This window comes from Macaca thibetana, chromosome 12, assembly GCF_024542745.1.
Source record: "Macaca thibetana thibetana isolate TM-01 chromosome 12, ASM2454274v1, whole genome shotgun sequence".
Taxonomy (NCBI): Eukaryota; Metazoa; Chordata; class Mammalia; order Primates; family Cercopithecidae; genus Macaca; species Macaca thibetana.
Genome location: NC_065589.1, coordinates 50962405 through 50978848, shown reverse-complemented (window position 1 = coordinate 50978848; position 16444 = coordinate 50962405). Strand labels below are relative to the sequence as shown.

Genomic DNA, 16444 nt, shown 5'->3' with positions numbered 1-16444 from the left:
CCACAACTGTTGCTCTCTGTAATCCCTACAGTGTGTGATTTTCAACAATTATCTGGCCTAATTCTGTTTTATTGCTTAGGATTTTAGTGCTTCAAATGTGGAACATAGAATAAATGTGATTGCCAGTGAAACTTAAAAAAAAAATGCTCAGGTGCAGTTTTCAGCTGACATACAGCTAGTTTATAGGAACAAATGAAAAACACATTTTGAAAAGGAAATGTAAATATTACATTAGGTCTGGGTCCCCCAACTTCTCGCCTGCAAAAAGTAACAACTCCATAAAGGTTAAACAGGCTTGCTTTGGGCCCAGAGTAAAATTAAGTCTGCTACCAACTCTATGGCACTGCAGAAGACAAAGGATTATCTGTGTGAATAAACTGAATTTATAGGTCAACACATTCATGTTTGCAGGACTATTTAAGGTATTAGAAGTTCTGATATAATACAAGAAAAATGCAGATGTAACTATCAAATCATCAAGCTGCTGAAATAAATTCAGATACTCTCTAGAGCTGGCAAGGTGATGTCAAAAAAGTTAAACTTGAAGAATGAGACTTAGATTTCTAAATGAGATTGGTTGGAGGAAGCAGAGTTAATAGGAGAACTCAAGACTGAAACAATCAACATTACTGCTATGTTTGGAGGAGAGTTTAAAAATCAATTCTTTCTGCTTGTTCTAAAACTGTTCTGCCAAAAAACTGACATTGTTACATGCCTTTTATTTTTTGGTTTATTTAATCTTCTTTAACACAGCCATTGTTGGTTCAACAATCCAATATTTGAGGTTACATTATTGCAAAAATAAGGACATAGCTGAATAGGTTATGCCATCAATACATTTGTTAATCCTATCCCTTTTATTAAAGACAAAGCATAGTTTGTTAATACTGTCTTGGATTAACTCTATTTGTAAGGTTACTTACAGTGGTGCATACTAAAGGCAGGGGATTTGCTCCCTGGACCAAGTGTCTTTAAACTATAATTTAACAAATCATTAGCATTTTGTAATTAAAAACAGATAAAGCAATATTTTAGTATAATGTTAGGTAGCAGTAAAAATTACCCTGTCTGAATATATGTGTACATATACATAAAACACTAGCATGCTTTAAGAAGTTAAGAAACATTAATATTCTGTGAAATTAATATATAAATTAAATACAATCTGGAATGAAATTCCCATTATGTACAAAAAAGAAAAAATAGAATATTTCATTTCCAAAACCTATAGATTTTAGCATCTTATAAGCCTACATCACATCATATGGAATGTAAGGGTTAGTTCAAATTTGAAGAGCATTGAAGAATAGTATGAGCCAAGTTTCCACAAAGCAGTATATATTATTGTATTTTGAAGATTTATATTCGTTCCAATGTTAACAAGACAACATCCGTTTGAGCTTCCCTAAAGAAATATTTGTAATATCTTTTATTTATTAAGAAAAAATACAGCTTTAACACTGTTTGTTATTATTTAAAAATATTAGAAAATTAAAAAATTTTGAAGATGACATGTTATTCCAGGATATATGAACTTCTTTAGTATTGTTATTTAAGGAGTGAAATAGTTAAGCTACTATTGTAAATATTTTACTTTCAAGCACATACATTTTTTTCTCTGTTTTCATTCTTTTCGGCATTGTTTCCTGTTTCATTTTCTAAATTTTCTTTCTTATTTTCTGAATAGTCCTTACTTTACTACATATCTTACTTCATTAGCTGACTTTTATAGTCTCTTCATTTTTCCTTCGTTTGCAATAATACAATGGTTTCTATTAAGTAAACAACCAACTGAGCATCTCTTTTTATCTTTTGTAGATGTTTTCTTCTTAAAACATATAGTTATATGTTTAGCTTACATATTTATGTATATTATATATCAACACAAAGAATAAAATTAGATTCACAGAGTACGGTGGAAATACAATATACTACTGGTACACTATTCAGCAAGCTTATGGAATGACAAAAAAGAATGAATCACTTTTCATGACTAGTATCTTAATTATCCTCTGTTTTTTTCTGACTAAGCCAAATAGATTAGCATTTTTCAACTGCTCAATTTCTTCTTCAATCTTGGAGACATTCTACGGAGATAGAACCTAAGTGCAAATTAAAAGTGGAGTCCGTGACAGGTCGCTCTCACGGTAAAGCCTGGTCTCTTGTGTGTTACTATGACTATGTGGTCAATGATTACTGCCTGGACAGGAACGCAGGAGTGGGTGGGTCGTGCTGGAGATGTGCAGGAATTTGTTCCTCCGCCCTGGAAGCCAGCTTGAGCATAGCACAGGATGACACAGCAGCTCTAAGCTCAGGTGGACTGGTGCACCTGGAGCACGGCGGGCTGCACCGGGTCCTCATCGGAGCGCTCCGCCTCCTCAGAGGTTAGCGCATAACCACCCTCATAGCGCACCTTCTGTGCCTGTTCCAGGGCCACTGACTCCTCCTCTTCATCTTCCACAATAGTCAAGTCAATGTTGCTGTCCATTCCCGAGTTACTCCCCCTGGAGGTCACCTTCTCAGCAGCCTCCTCTGCGGTTTCCTCTTCCACCAGGGCGCTGGCGAGGGACGCTTCCGAGAGACCCTCTGCAAAGGACCCCTCTTCCTGGTCATGCGGCATCCGCTCGCTGCTAGGCAGGTCTTCTGACTTGGTCTCATTTTCTTCATGGCTTTCTCCGTCTCGGACTTTCTTCCGCCCGAAAGTGAGGGGAGAAACCTTGAAAGGGGAGCTTTTTCCTGAGGATAGTTTCTGGTGATTTGACGTGAGAGATTTCTTAATCTTCTCTCTCCTCTCTACAGATACGATCTTTGTCCCCAGCTTGTTCATCTTTTTCTCGATGTTCTGGCGAGAAAATGCTTTCTTGAGGCTATCCACTTTCTTGAGGCTGGATCTTTTTATTTTCTCGGCTCTACTTTCTTCCACCTTTTCTTCGGCACTGTCTTCCAGGGCCTCCTCATCGTGAGGCAAATCATCATCTGACGAGAGGTCCACGGTGTGCAGGGTTTCCTCCAGGGATTTGTTTTCATCCGGAAGCTCCTCCTTCCCTTCCACGGCGCCGGAAACGGGCTCTTTCACAAACACACTGGCAGGGATCTCATTTTCCTCCTGAAAAGACGGACGGTATAGGTTTCATGTTAATAACATATTTCACAGATAGTCCTGAGCTGCTGTAATACGTGTGTCTGTTTTGGGGACACGGTGATGATAAAAACCAAATGTTTGTGGCACGAGTTTTCTAGAATAGGAAGAGTTAATTCCAAACTCGTCAAGTCATTCTCTTTAGGCTGGATAAGGCCAAGGGCAGCCTGTTGGGAATATCAGAAGGACAGCCGGCAGAAACTCTATCAGTGACAGGCAGAAGGGAAGTGGGCAGTGACTGAGATAGAACAGGAAGCTGCTTAGATAACGGAGCTAAAGTACGTTACTGTACTGTCAACCCACAGGCCCTCTCTCTCCTATCCTCTTTTGAGGTCAGAGGGCTTGAGCCTGCAAAAATCCCAATGCAGAAGAGCCTGAAGGTCAAGTTGGCAGATAAAAGATAGGGCAGGGGTAAGAACTGAGAAGTCGTCAAATACCAGACACACATAAAGCCTTGACTGGGTTCCCTCTCCAAGTAGGAGTCAGAAGTAAAGGTAGGGTCAACCTTAGAATCCGTTCAAAGGTCCACACTAATTTGGCTGAGGACATCATTTTAGAGTGAGAGAAGCAAGGACTAGGCTTCCTGGGGGTGCACTCAGGAAGCCTTGTGGTTTAGAATATCCTTTGGGGAGTTATTAAGGGGAGGTGAGATCTTAGGGTTATTTTTAGAGTAGTGAGGGGAAATTACTCTTCCAGTCATAGTTTATCAATTCTCTAGTGTTACACAGAGCTTCTTTGGGCAAGAATACTTTGGCCCTCACTTCCAGCGAAGAGTGAGGAGAGAAGCACAGAAAGCTGCCCCCTTCACCATGGCCAGCACTCTCCTCCAGCTGCTGGGCACACAGGCAAAGATGGCTCCTCTTGGCTTTCAAGGAGCAGCACCCGAACACTCAACTCCAGAGTGGAAGGGGGATGGTGTTGCAACACTGCTCACTGGGGAGTTTTGAATGCAGACAGACTCGGGTTACACAGCTAAAGAACCCTTGATTTTTAAATATTTTTCTTTGAATATTGGAAAAGGAGAGCCTGTCAGCAAAATGTCTTCACATCTTTTTTGAAAGAAATGGCACAGTAGTGAATGTGTGGCCAGAGGCCTGAGTCTCAGTCTTTGCTGTACTACTGAATAGCAGGACAGCTTTCAGCAAATAACTTAATCTCTTTGGGTCTCAGTTTCTTCCAGATATGAACAAGAGATTTGACCTAGATTAGTAGCTTTCATACTGCACTCCCAGGGGCACCAGGGGTTCTGCTGGAATGCCAGAAGGGGGCAAGGCTCCAGACCCCCCTGCCACCCCTCCTGCAACCAGAGCCTCAGGATTGCCTGCTTATATCTAAGGCTGTTCAGTAAACTTTCAGTTTGAAAAATAACTGGATTTAGTGGATTTTAAAGTCTACTTGGGACTTAAACGTCATGCAAAGTTTATGTTAATGGCAAGAACTTCCCTTCTTGTTTTGTAATTTTGATTGACTGAAAAGATGAAAACATGCTTTAAGAGTGTCACTTTATATTTGATACAAAGACTAAATAAAGTTTAGATATTACAGAGAAACTAAAAAAACTTTCCTTATTAATAACTGAATGGTAGAATTATGATGTTCCTTGAAAAATACAACCCTGTCTCTCCCCTTACACACACTATACAGAGTCCTTTCCATAAATTGGTTAGAAACAAAGGATAATGTCTTGTGTCGAGGCAAAAAGCAGAAAAGTCCAATTAAATAGAATCCTTGTTAGAATGATGATATCATATATTGTTTCCCAAAACTCTCTCCACACTCTGCCATTTTGAATGTCATGGAAAGTGTCCAGGCCATAGTAAAAGACAAAGTAAAAATAAATAAATAAATAAAAGGAGCATGGGACTGTCACAAGTTATTATAACATAGACTTTTACAAGCACTGCTTTCCCGTGTTTCAAGTTGAGGTTGCTTCTAGTTCCCAGGAATGTACTCCCCATGAGGGCAGGGATTTTTGTCTCTTGTCCATGCTGTGTCCCAATACCTAGAGCTCAACAGTTGCTTGTTAAATGAGTGCATGTTGGGTAGGTGGCTTTCTAAGAAAGCCCTGAGAGTGGCTGGAATGGAGATTGCCCTCTCTTGGGCAGGCTTGAGGCCTATGAAAGAACAAGTTTACCTCTGTGTCTAGAAGGAAGTTTGCTGACTTCTGGTGCCATTAGGAAATCAAGAGAACCTAAGTCCCAATGGAGGCAATGATCTCTATTTTTAAGGAAGGATTTTCTTTGCAGCGGATGGGTGTTACTAAAAGAGGGTTAGATAACTGAAATAGCTAAAGCTTGGATGCTTAGTCTAGAAGCAGAATTACTTCTGGGGTTGACAAGAGGGTTGAGAAGGTTTGACAGGAGTTGCTTACAGGGAAGGAAGAAACCAAGAGATCAGTGAAATGTCATTAAAAGTCCTCAGTGAGGAAAGCAGAAATTCAGAAAGAAAGCTGCAAAAATAATCCTTGGCTACCAGAGAAGAGTTACATTTTGTATAGTATAATCTCTCAGGGTAATCAAAGGTAGTAAGTTGTATAACTTCCCTTTCTTTAATCCCAACAAAAGGTAGGCATATTAACTGAACTTCTAAAGGAATTAAACTAATAATATTACAGTTTTTCTTTAAATGTACATTTTATTATTACAAAGGCATAGTTGCTGTTGAGTCTTAGACTCTTTCGATGCTTTCATCATGTATCTTTTGAGGACAGCTTTGAGGAAAGTTATTATAAGGTGAATCATATGTGATCTGTGGTAGATACACACTGTGTATATGAATGGGTGCTGAGGGAAGGTAGGAAACCCAATTGAACTCTTTTGTAAAATGCCAGGGAAATTATATGAGGGCTTTTTTGATGCCAGCTATAAAAATAAACCCAGCAGGAACAGAGATAATCCAGAATGAGTTGGATGTGTCTTTATGCAACTGGAAACAAGTGAGATATGTCTTCTTGGCTAACTGCTATGCTTCTGCTGTCATTTTAATTACACAAGCAGGATTTAATGTTCTGTATATTGAACAGTGTTTATTTTGTGGCTTCTGATGGCATCTACTCTGAAGGTAAGCCCTTTCTTTTCACACAAAAATCCATGAATGTCCAAGCACATGTAGCTCTTACCTTTCCATAATGTTTGTTTGGAAGCAGAAAAATACTGATACTTTTCAAAATTTCTATTCCATAGTAAAACATATGAGTGGTGTTTGACAATTAAGTAACTCTTATGGTGGTGGATACTCAGTCTAAACTTCAGCCAATGGACGCTGGATAACTGCCCTCTCCTGAGGTGCCTAATCTCACCTGCATATGTGCCCTGTGCTCAAGCTCCCACATACACCTCATGGAAACACTTGATATTTCATATGCCTATAAGCAATGTGACACTTCTACCTTCAGCTTCCTGTTGTAATGTTTCTGATTTGCTTTCTCTTACAGGTTGCAAGACTGATGACGATTTCAAGAGGGAAGATCAAGTACACATCCTCAATTCTGTCACTGCTTCCCTGCCCTCATTACTTATAGTTCTACTTAGGGTTTGTAGCCCCTGAAAATGGCACTAGGAATCCCTTGTGGGCTGCACTGCTTCCTTCGGTAGTTCTGCCCAGTGGAGGCCCTCAGGAGAGCTGATTATTTACCCTTTGTTTTCAAAAAGGTCCTCAGCTCCCCTGATGCAGGTGTTCCTGGTTCTGACCTTTCACAAGAACCCTTAGGAGTTTTTCAAAGGAAGGGGAATAAAACAGCACACTTCAAACATATATGACTGATAGGCTCACAGCATAAAAATGAATGGAAAGAACTGAAAAGGTAGCATTTCTCCTTGTAGTTCAGCTTGTTTGCTGTTCATATCGATCCTAGTGAACTAATAGTCCATTTGTATCAACACAGACAAACTGGCCAACATGCTGGACACTTCTTGGTTTGAAGCTCATGGAAGCAAATCTTCTGTGTACATATCTAAATACCTAGATATGCACACTGTAACAGAAAAGAAGACTCTATGACTTGCCTTAGAAAGGAAATCATAGTAAGTCATTTAAAAGCTTGAATAAGGAGAGAATTCGTGTCACTAACTCATCATTCCTGTTGGTAGAAGAAAATAACAAAGGATGTCATATTCCCACTGGGATGCGGTAGCATCCTGGAGGGATATGAAGACCATAAATTTGTGTCCATGGACTGTTTTATCCAATAATCTCTAAATACTAGTTATTAAAATAAAACTGTGCCCACCTGACATTCTGATTTATAGGTCTTTTTTACACATTGATGGTTTTCTCCGATTTGTGTTTCTGAGGTATGGATTGCCAAGTGGATACAGTCATTGATTAGAACTGCACCCCTAAGGCAGCTGTCGGTAGAATCAGCAAGTCATAAGAATAAAATGCATTAGTTATAATCCCTGAGCAGTCTTTCACATTCTGGAGGATTTAAAAGTTTCATTATTTGTCAGTGTTATCAAGGGTTCAATTCTTTTTTAAGACACACTGGTTAGGTGTTCTTTGTTACAAATAAAAAACACAAAACAAAACCAAACAAAAAAACCAAATCACACTGAATTATTTAAAAGCTGATGTAGAAAACTCAGCAAACATGAACTTTACCATGGTGGGATTATAGTGCTTGTTTTTACTCATTTTGCAATTCAGTTCTATAATCTCTATTATTAATAATAAAATGAAACCTAGCCAGTCACTGTTTCTCAGGGCCTCTGTTTCTTTGATATAAAATGAAGTTAAACTGAATGATTATTAAGGTGCTTTCCAACTCTAACATATTTGAATCTGTGATGTTAACATAAACTCCACAAAAAAGAATTAACAAATTGCAGAATTGATTCCATAGTGTACTGATACCAAATGTGTTTTGTTTTATGTAAGAATCAGAACTATAGGACCTGAGTTGCATTGGAGAATATTTTTCATTCATTCAATTCAAACAGATATAGATTACAAAGCAGTGGAAGGGGCAGCATTTACTTGGAAGGGCTGCATCTGAAAGAGTCTAGTTTTTTTTACGTCAGAGTATGTAATGATTCTTTCTAAGGAATACCAACAATTATCAGTTATTCACTTAAAGTGCCTGGGGCAGTGCTCACCTTCAATAAATGTAAATAATAACAATAAGAACAAATATTTTGTTTACCTCATAAAGTAAAAGGGCACTAGATAAGTAACACATCAAAGCTAATATCCCATATGGGAACATTGTAGTGTGATAGAAACATGGCGAGTTGTCATATAAAGGCGTCTTTTCTTATCTATATCCTCATTTCTTCCAGGTCTGTACTAATGTAACAGTCTTCAGAGCAGTGACTTTGGATAAAGTACAGGCTTTTAAAAAATCAATTTAAAAATGGTCTGAAGATGTTACACTTTTAGCGCCTTTCTAAAATTCTGACCTTATCAAAGGAACCCAAAGGATGAAAATTCGAACACATTTATAGGCTCAATTCTCCAGAAATGTATCCAGTGCAAATAGCTAACCTTTCCACTTTTTTCACCCAATTTCCCAATTTTATGTGGATGAAAGTGTAAGCTGTCCATGAGTACTCTCGTTTTGTTCCCAGGATTTGAAATAATCTCCCAACTGCTTTTTCAAATAATCATTACTAGAACCTTAAGAGGACGTAAGAGGGTACTGCATCCTCAGGGCCAGTTACCTGTGAAATTCTAGTCTCTTAAATCAAAAGAGAAAATTTCCTCATAAGTGTAGAGTCACTGATTTTCTGTACAAATTCTATTTTTTCTTTTAGTAAGTGATCGCCATGATGAGAAGCAAAGTCTCAGTCTTTCTTTAGCATTTGCTTTTTGATCAGAATGCCTATGAGTCTTATTTTATTTATGCTGGGTCATGTCACAGTATTTTGAATTCAAATATTGATCTGAAGCTATTACAAAAAAGTTTAAAAGAGAACTGCAGAATTTAACTAGGATTTTAACATTTATTTTATTGCTGAAAGAGAGATGAATGTTTCTTCAGTTTTAGACACTGCTGGTTATAATTTAAAGTAATTGCTAAGAAATTAGATGCCTACCATCTACAACAATGTTGTAACATTCAGTACAGAAATAATGACATGTTTTAAGTAGGACAAATTAAGGACAAAGTTTGGAATTTTAAAAACGCAATTATGGCCAGGCATGGTGACTCACGCCTGTAATCCCAGCACTTTGGGAGACCGAAGTGGATGGATCACCTGATGTCAGGAGTTCAAGACCAACCTGACCAACATGGTGAAACCCCGTCTCTATTAAAAATACAAAAATGAGCTGGGTGTGGTGGCGGGGGCCTGTAATCTCAGCTACTTAGGAGGCTGAGGCAGGAGAATCACTTGAACCCAGGAGGTGGAGGTTGTAGTGAGCTGAGATTCCACCATTGTACTCCAGCCTGGGCAACAGAGCAAGACTCTGTCTAAAAGAAAAAAAAGTATCTTCAACCACTAACCAAAGCAGACCTGTAGATTTCAGCGGGCTCGACAGGACTCCCCAAACTGAAAATGTACTCTTCTCAACAGTACCGTACCAAGTATGCTCAGGTCATGGGATAGATTTTCCTTTCTCACTCTCTTATTTTTACGTAATTTTTTGTCTTAAACTAGAAACAGTAGATTTAACAAGGAGAAGTCCAGCATAGGATTCAGATGGGCTGAAAATGATAAATTACCTAAAGACACTGAGTAACACCTGGTACATATTTGCCCTCCACATTCTCCACAGGTCTAGGAAACAGTCTCCTTATGCTACACTGTGAAGATTATGCTGTGACTAGAGGGTTTATTTAGAGTAGGTCTTTTGGGAAGAGTCCTTTGCTTTCGTGGGGATGAGATATAATGTTGATTTCAACATGGCGGTAGTTATACAATACATGGTTCTCTGTGTATAGCAGAGCTGTTTTAAGATCCTGGGTAAGGTGAGGTCAGTTTTTACCCAAGGGCCATATTTCTAACCAAGCAAAAGTGTAGCCTTCTTTCTGAGCCAATGAATTTCAGATCCACTCAGTAATATCTTCTATTCATTGAGCACTTATACCATGCCAGTCCCTGCTAACTATTTTAAATGTTATTTCTTTCATTCCTCACTCTATGAGAGAGACAGGAGGGAAGAAGCATTAGTGTTCAAGAGTACATGCTTTGAAATCAATTAAACATGAGTTTGAATCCCAGTTTCACGACTTGCTTACTAACTAGCTTCAGACAAGCCATAAACATTTTCGAATCTCAACATCCTCATCTGTAAATTCAGGATAAATAAGATGCTTACCAATGTATGCTGGATTTATTAAATGCTTGATTTTTTTTTTGCTCTTATTAATATCATCGGTGTGTAGATGAGAAAACAGGTTTGGAGAAGCTACAAACTGTGTCCAATATGACATATTTAGCAAGTGGTAGAACTAGGATTTGAACTACTGTTTGTGTGACTCCAAAATTTATCTTCTGAACTACTATACTGGACCACTCTCTAATACAAATTATTGGTTTATCCATTGGCATAATTACTACTCTGGGGAAACTGCTACTTTTAGAAGGACCAAGAGAGTCCACTGAGTGACTATACTTGCATTTGTTTTTCACAAAACAATCGTCTTGCGATGCCTTGAGAGTTGAGAATTCTAGTATTCTTTAGGCTAATAAAGGATCTTCCACGGCTTAAGAAAGGTCCAGTCACTTGCCTCTAGTTTCCTGCCTCCTAAAATGCTCTTGAAATGTGTCCTTGGGGATGGCTTTCTAAAGGGGCCAGAATGGAGTCCGAGCACATTGCTGTGGATACTCTTAGCTTCCAGTTTGGTCTTGAGCACCCCTGTTTCAGCTTTTACTCACTAGGTGGAGAATTTCTACTATTTCTGGCTGCAATTTCACACCTGCCAATTCAATGCGACAAAATAGGAGACCATGTCAGGCCCTCAAAACAGCATACGCCTTTAAGTTCCCAAGCAGGTTTTTTTTTTTTTTTTTTTTTTTTTTTTTTTTTTAATGTCAGATTTATAATTCTCCTGAATTTCTACTAGCATATCCTCTCCATCCCTCCCCTCAACATCTGCAGAACATCCGTGACAAAACAAAACAAAACCCAATCCTGACAAATTGTGACTTTCCTCTACAAGATAAATGCTTTTTTCCTCCTCCTTAACTGAGGGATGGGACAAGAGAATTTGCCTGATTCATACTGGAAGCAGGACAATTTCCTTTGGTGTCTCAGACTTAAACAGGTCTGTACATGTTTGGTTTTGTTTGGAGATCAGTATTTAATTTAGAAATGCCTTGAGAGCTGAGATTTCTAATATCTCTTAGGCTAATAAAGTAAGGATCTCATATGGTTAAGAAAGGCCCAGTTACGGTATCTCTTTTCAATTCATCTGGTGCATGAAAAGCCACTGCATTTGCATTAAAAGCTGAAAAGTTTTCAGCTGCAAAAGCCTGTGAGGTAGAGGAGGACATCAGCTCCCTAAACCTTTACAATACTCAAGTGCAATTTGAGGAGGACAAAAAAGCAGCGAGATGAGTCTTTCCTTTTATGGGGGTAGGAAGGCTTAGGTTCTAACTTGGCAGAGCAGACTCCTTTTGAAAAAGAAGGCTCCCTCGGTTTAAATCTCAATTTCTAAGTCTCTCTTGGGAGATGAAGGCTCTCCCTGTGTGCCTTTCACAATCAAACTGTTGGTTATAGCCTCTCCCTTCCATGGCTTTGAAATCTTCTCCTATTCATATGGTCACAACAAGACAGCCCTGGGGCGAGGATGGCAATCACTTCCTGGGCTCTGTGCTGGCTGGATTCCACTGGGCGGAAGGGCTTCCAGCATTAGGCAGGGCTGCCCTGGGATTCACAAATGCCCACCACTTGGCGGAACAACAGCCCCACGCAATCTCCCTGTCCCCAGATAGCCTCTTGCTACATTAATTGCATCATTGATGCATTAAAAAAAAATTAAGTGGCCTTTTTATTCGAAGGCAACCGTTTGAGGGAGAAACATTTAAGACTAGCCTTTGTGACTATAGCTGATAACATTCCGTTTATTTTACTTAACAGTTGTGGTCTCTCTGAACAAAGAGAGGCATATCTAGTGTGTTTGTACTCTCTATTTCTAGTGCATTTGCTAGAAAAGAACTCTGCAAGATTGCTTTGCCCCAAAAAAGTCTTAAAAGAACAAGGCTAACTCTAATGGAATCAATCCTCTATTTGCTTGGTCCCCAAAACGTTGGTAGCCTTTGTACAAAGGGATAGTTTGACTTTTTGGTTAAAAAAAACAACAAAATACCTCACATGATCACTTCATTTCCACAAAGAGTTAATGAACAGCCACTGAATTAATTTGCCCTGTCCAGCTAACAGCTGCAGCCAGAGCCCTACGCCCCTAATGCAAAGAGATAAATGAATTTGACTAGGGTGCAAGCACCTGCACGTCTTCCCAACCTGTACAGAGTACATCCAGGTGTTCCCTGACAAATGACCCGGGGCCTACTAAGCCCGCGGGCATCTTCTTTGGGTTAGTCTGCAGTGACCTGGAAAATTCCCACCCCTGTGTGCAGATTTCATATTTGCTTGCTGTAGGCAGACAGGGGACAGTGCCTTATGTGTGTGATCCCTGACAGGCAGGACAAATGTGAAAATGTCTGTGAGAGCCAGGATGAGTGAGATCAAGAATGTTGAGGAGTTCCAGCCCTCCTGGAAGGAGGCATAGGTGACACTGACCTGGAAGATGAGCACTTTGAAATGGTTGCGTCGGAGGAGCTGGGCGTGGTTGTTCTCCAGCCGCTTCACCTGTGCGCTCTGCCTGTCCATGCGCTCTTTGACCGCGCGCGTGTGGGCGCTGACCTTGCGGGACTTCTCCAGCAGTTTGCTCACCGTGTTGCTGGTGGAGGCCTGGTACTTGGAGAGCTTGGTGAGGTCGTTCTGGATGCCCTTCACGGAGCCCTCCAAACTGATCTGTCGCTGCTCCATCTTGTGCTGGTTCTCCTGCACGGCGTCCAGCATGTTCACCAGCTTGTCCAGGAGCGTGAGCACCGTGACGGCGTTCACCTGTGAGTTGTCCCGGATGGCCTCATCCGTGTTCCCCAAGTTCAGGCTGGGGCTCGGTGTGGAGGAAGGCATCGGGCTGGGGCTCGAGGGCTTTTCCTGCCGCATGTCAGACCCAGGGTGCTGGAACTTTTCGGCCTGTGCAGCGTCCTCTCCCATGGCTAGGCAGGTGGGAACGTTCTTCCTCTCTGGGAGCTGCTTCTTGCTCGGGTGAGAAGTTGCGGTGGTGAGGGTGCAGGATGAGGCCCGCTGGTTGGAGCTCAGAGCACCACTCTCTAGGACTGGCAGAGGTTCAGACAGGCAACAACTGGCTACGCTGATCAGGGGAACTGCATTCCAGCTGCTCTTAAAGGCCCTGCTCCACCCAGTGGGAGGAGAAGGTTACAGAACTGAGAAAGACTCAGGGTTCAGAAGTATGCACACACTTCCTAACCGCGTTCTGGGCACAGGACACTTTGTCGCAGGTTTAGCTTTTCTTTCCTGCTCCCCTTCCCTTTTTAAAAAAGTTCAATGTCGTATTTCAATCATGACTTCATCTAGAGGCGGAGAAAAACATGCTAACTTGGCCCAGCTCCACAGCTTCCAATTGACTACAGCTAGTAAACTTTTCTCTGGCTGCTATGCTACAGATGCAACAGGGTGCCTGTTTCTTTTTCCTGGATACAAGTTATTGTAACGGAAAGTATTGTTTGCATTTGCCCTAGAACTGACTGATGGATTGCAGAACACCGGGTGTCCTAGTGGGAGGCATAGAGTTTAAAGGGTACTGCAGCCAAGTTTGTATTATTAGTTTCTCATTTGCAAAGGAATGGAAGTAACTCTGATAATGATAAGGAAAGCAGCTCAGTTCTTATTACTCTTGCAGCTGGGGATACAAAATAGGTTAAAAGAGATTGAACTTTAGGGATATTAAAAAAAGTAATGTTGCTGTTATGACTATTATCGTGTAATATATGTAAAATTTTTGGATGACCACATTTAAAAAAATAATTGTTTTTTTCAAGAGGTGAGATTGAGAGAGGAAAAATAAAACGTAGTCTTTTTAAGAACCTACCATGATGATTTGTTTTAACTAACTTTGAGTTGATGAGGAGAGATGTTCTCAAATGCCCGTCTCTGCAAGGCATTTATTGACACGTGCCCAGGAGTGTCTGTTGGCAGGCTGAGTTGGAGTTTCTCAAGTGGTTCTAATGTTTGACATTTTAAAATTCCTGCTCAGTGAAGTAGCACACCTGTTCTCAAATGTGACCCTCCTCAGCTGAACCCTTGGGATGTGGGGCTTATTTCCTAAAATGGCTTTACATGCTTGAGTTGATTTTAAATGTATCCAGCCTTTGAAAGTGCTTTCAGCAGGAAGTTTGTAATAGGCCTTCTATGAACAATTTTGAGAAGAACAAATGCCAGCTCATACCAGGTCAGGGATTGATAATGGAGCAATGCCATTCATCAATAGTAACACCTACGTGTAAGCCAATCACTCAGCAGGCCATTGGTTATCACATTGGTTGAATCTCTGCCTTCTGCTATATGCATGAAGCACTATCCGGAAGACACTGGCAAAGCATGACCGAGACCCTGCTCTCAATGAGTATAGCTGCCAGTTAGGAAGATGAACTAAAGATATATACAGAGGCCTCCAATTTCTTCAGATAATTGGTACCACCAAAACCCACTTAAAGCAAATGCTTTAAAAATAGAGACCAAAAAGGTGAAAAGAAGGTTTGGTTGAGATGTTATCTTTTAAAAAAGTAAGAACATTATTAAAATTAATTTATCTTATATTTGATAAAATTTAGTTAATCAAAAATGTGTTAAATATTAGAATAAAGGATGAATCAAGTGTTGATTTTGAGAAGCACAATTTTCTAACAAAATTATATGGTATCATGACACGACGTCCTTTTACATTTGACTTTTGTGGGCAAATCATAGAGTGTCACTATTTCAAAAATATTTGAGGGCTTCATCAATTTTCCAAGAGCCTCTCTTAAATTTTGACATTCAAATCATTTCTTTTTGAAGCCCTTATTGTGCCATCATCCGTGTAGATTTGTTCTTCTTCAAATGTTAATGTTAACTATTCCAGCTGCAGATTCTCATTTGTCAGAGGAGTTGCCCATGATTCAAGGGCTTCTCTAACATTACCTTCATCAACTTCATGATTTCCTACGTATTTTGCAAAATTTGCGATTTCACATTATAATCACTTCACCCTGATTTTGCATTGATTTGTGCTGATTTTGCATTGCATTGTTGGATATTGTATAATCAGCTAGATGAATAGAGACATTAAAGAGATGGGGTGTGAGGTGGGAAAAGGAAAGAGGCTAGTTGTTAAATAGGAAGAAAGGTTTGCTTGTGGGCTTACTTATTTTTAAAATATATATTTTGAATAACACAAATAATATCAGTCATCTATTGCTATGTAACATACCACCATGGAACTCAGTGGCTTAAAATAATATTTTATTTACTCATGATTCTGTGTTTGGCTAGTCAGGGCTCAACTAGAATGGATAATTTCTGCTAGGCATGTGCATTCATCTGTAGTTTGAGCTGAGGAATCTGAGATGGCCTCATTCACATGTCTGGCTTCTCAGCTGGGGCAACTAGGATACTGGGATTTCTCTCTTTCCTTTTTCAGTCTCTGGGGCCTTTCCATTTGATCTCTCTAGTAGGGAAGTCAAGCTTTTTTACGTGGTACTTCAGGGTTCTAAGAGAGTAGAAGCAAATCTGCAGGGTGTCTTAAGGCTTCAGGGTATCTCTGGAACTCTCCCCTTGTCACCTCTACATGCTGTGGTCCAAGTAGGTCACAGGCCAAGATCAGATTTAAAGAGCGGAAATAGACTCCACCTCTTTAGGAGAGAGAAGTAGTAATGTCCCACGACAAAAGGGTGAGCCGGTCGGGGGTGATTCTTGTAGTCATCTTTGAAAACAATCACCACGTGAATAGAATCTTCTTTTAAAAGGCTATCACAGATAAAGTGGAGCCTCTTTTGATCACCATTTCCATTTTATTCCCTTCCCTCTCTTGTCAGGTAATCATTTCAATGAATTTGGCATATATCCTTTAAAAATTATATTTTAACTTTTAAATATAATTTAAATCAATTCATTAGTGAATAGTTTCATGCTGTGATGCAATTTGTTTTGTTGGACAACCTTACAGTCATGGCAGCTAGAAGGAGCTATGTAATGGGAACATACAAGACGGCCTGAAACTAAGTAATATACTGATACAGACTGTAAGGGCAGCAACAGTTCGTATAAAGGAAAAGCAAAGACAACTAAAGAAAG

General features: G+C 39.9%; 1 protein-coding gene across 1 annotated transcript; it reads right to left on the bottom strand.

Annotated features, from left to right (window-relative positions):
* Window positions 1-716: 716 nt before the first annotated feature.
* CAVIN2 (caveolae associated protein 2) lies at window positions 717-13669 on the bottom strand. Its single transcript, XM_050751621.1, has 2 exons — window positions 12824-13669; window positions 717-3106 (listed from the first exon to the last, which is right to left on the bottom strand). Exons 1-2 carry the CDS (start codon window positions 13304-13306, stop codon window positions 2312-2314), a joined length of 1278 nt encoding a protein of 425 aa, XP_050607578.1. The 5' UTR covers window positions 13307-13669; the 3' UTR covers window positions 717-2311.
* Window positions 13670-16444: the final 2775 nt, after the last annotated feature.

Bases quoted from the DNA above. Each gene is read 5' to 3' on its own strand.
- CAVIN2 (XM_050751621.1), bottom strand. From the start codon at position 13,306: ATGGGAGAGGACGCTGCACAGGCCGAAAAGTTCCAGCACCCTGGGTCT. The intron at 3,107-12,823 runs GTCAGTGTCACC...CCGTCTTTTCAG, and splicing joins TCAAAGTGCTCATCTTCCAG to GAGGAAAATGAGATCCCTGC.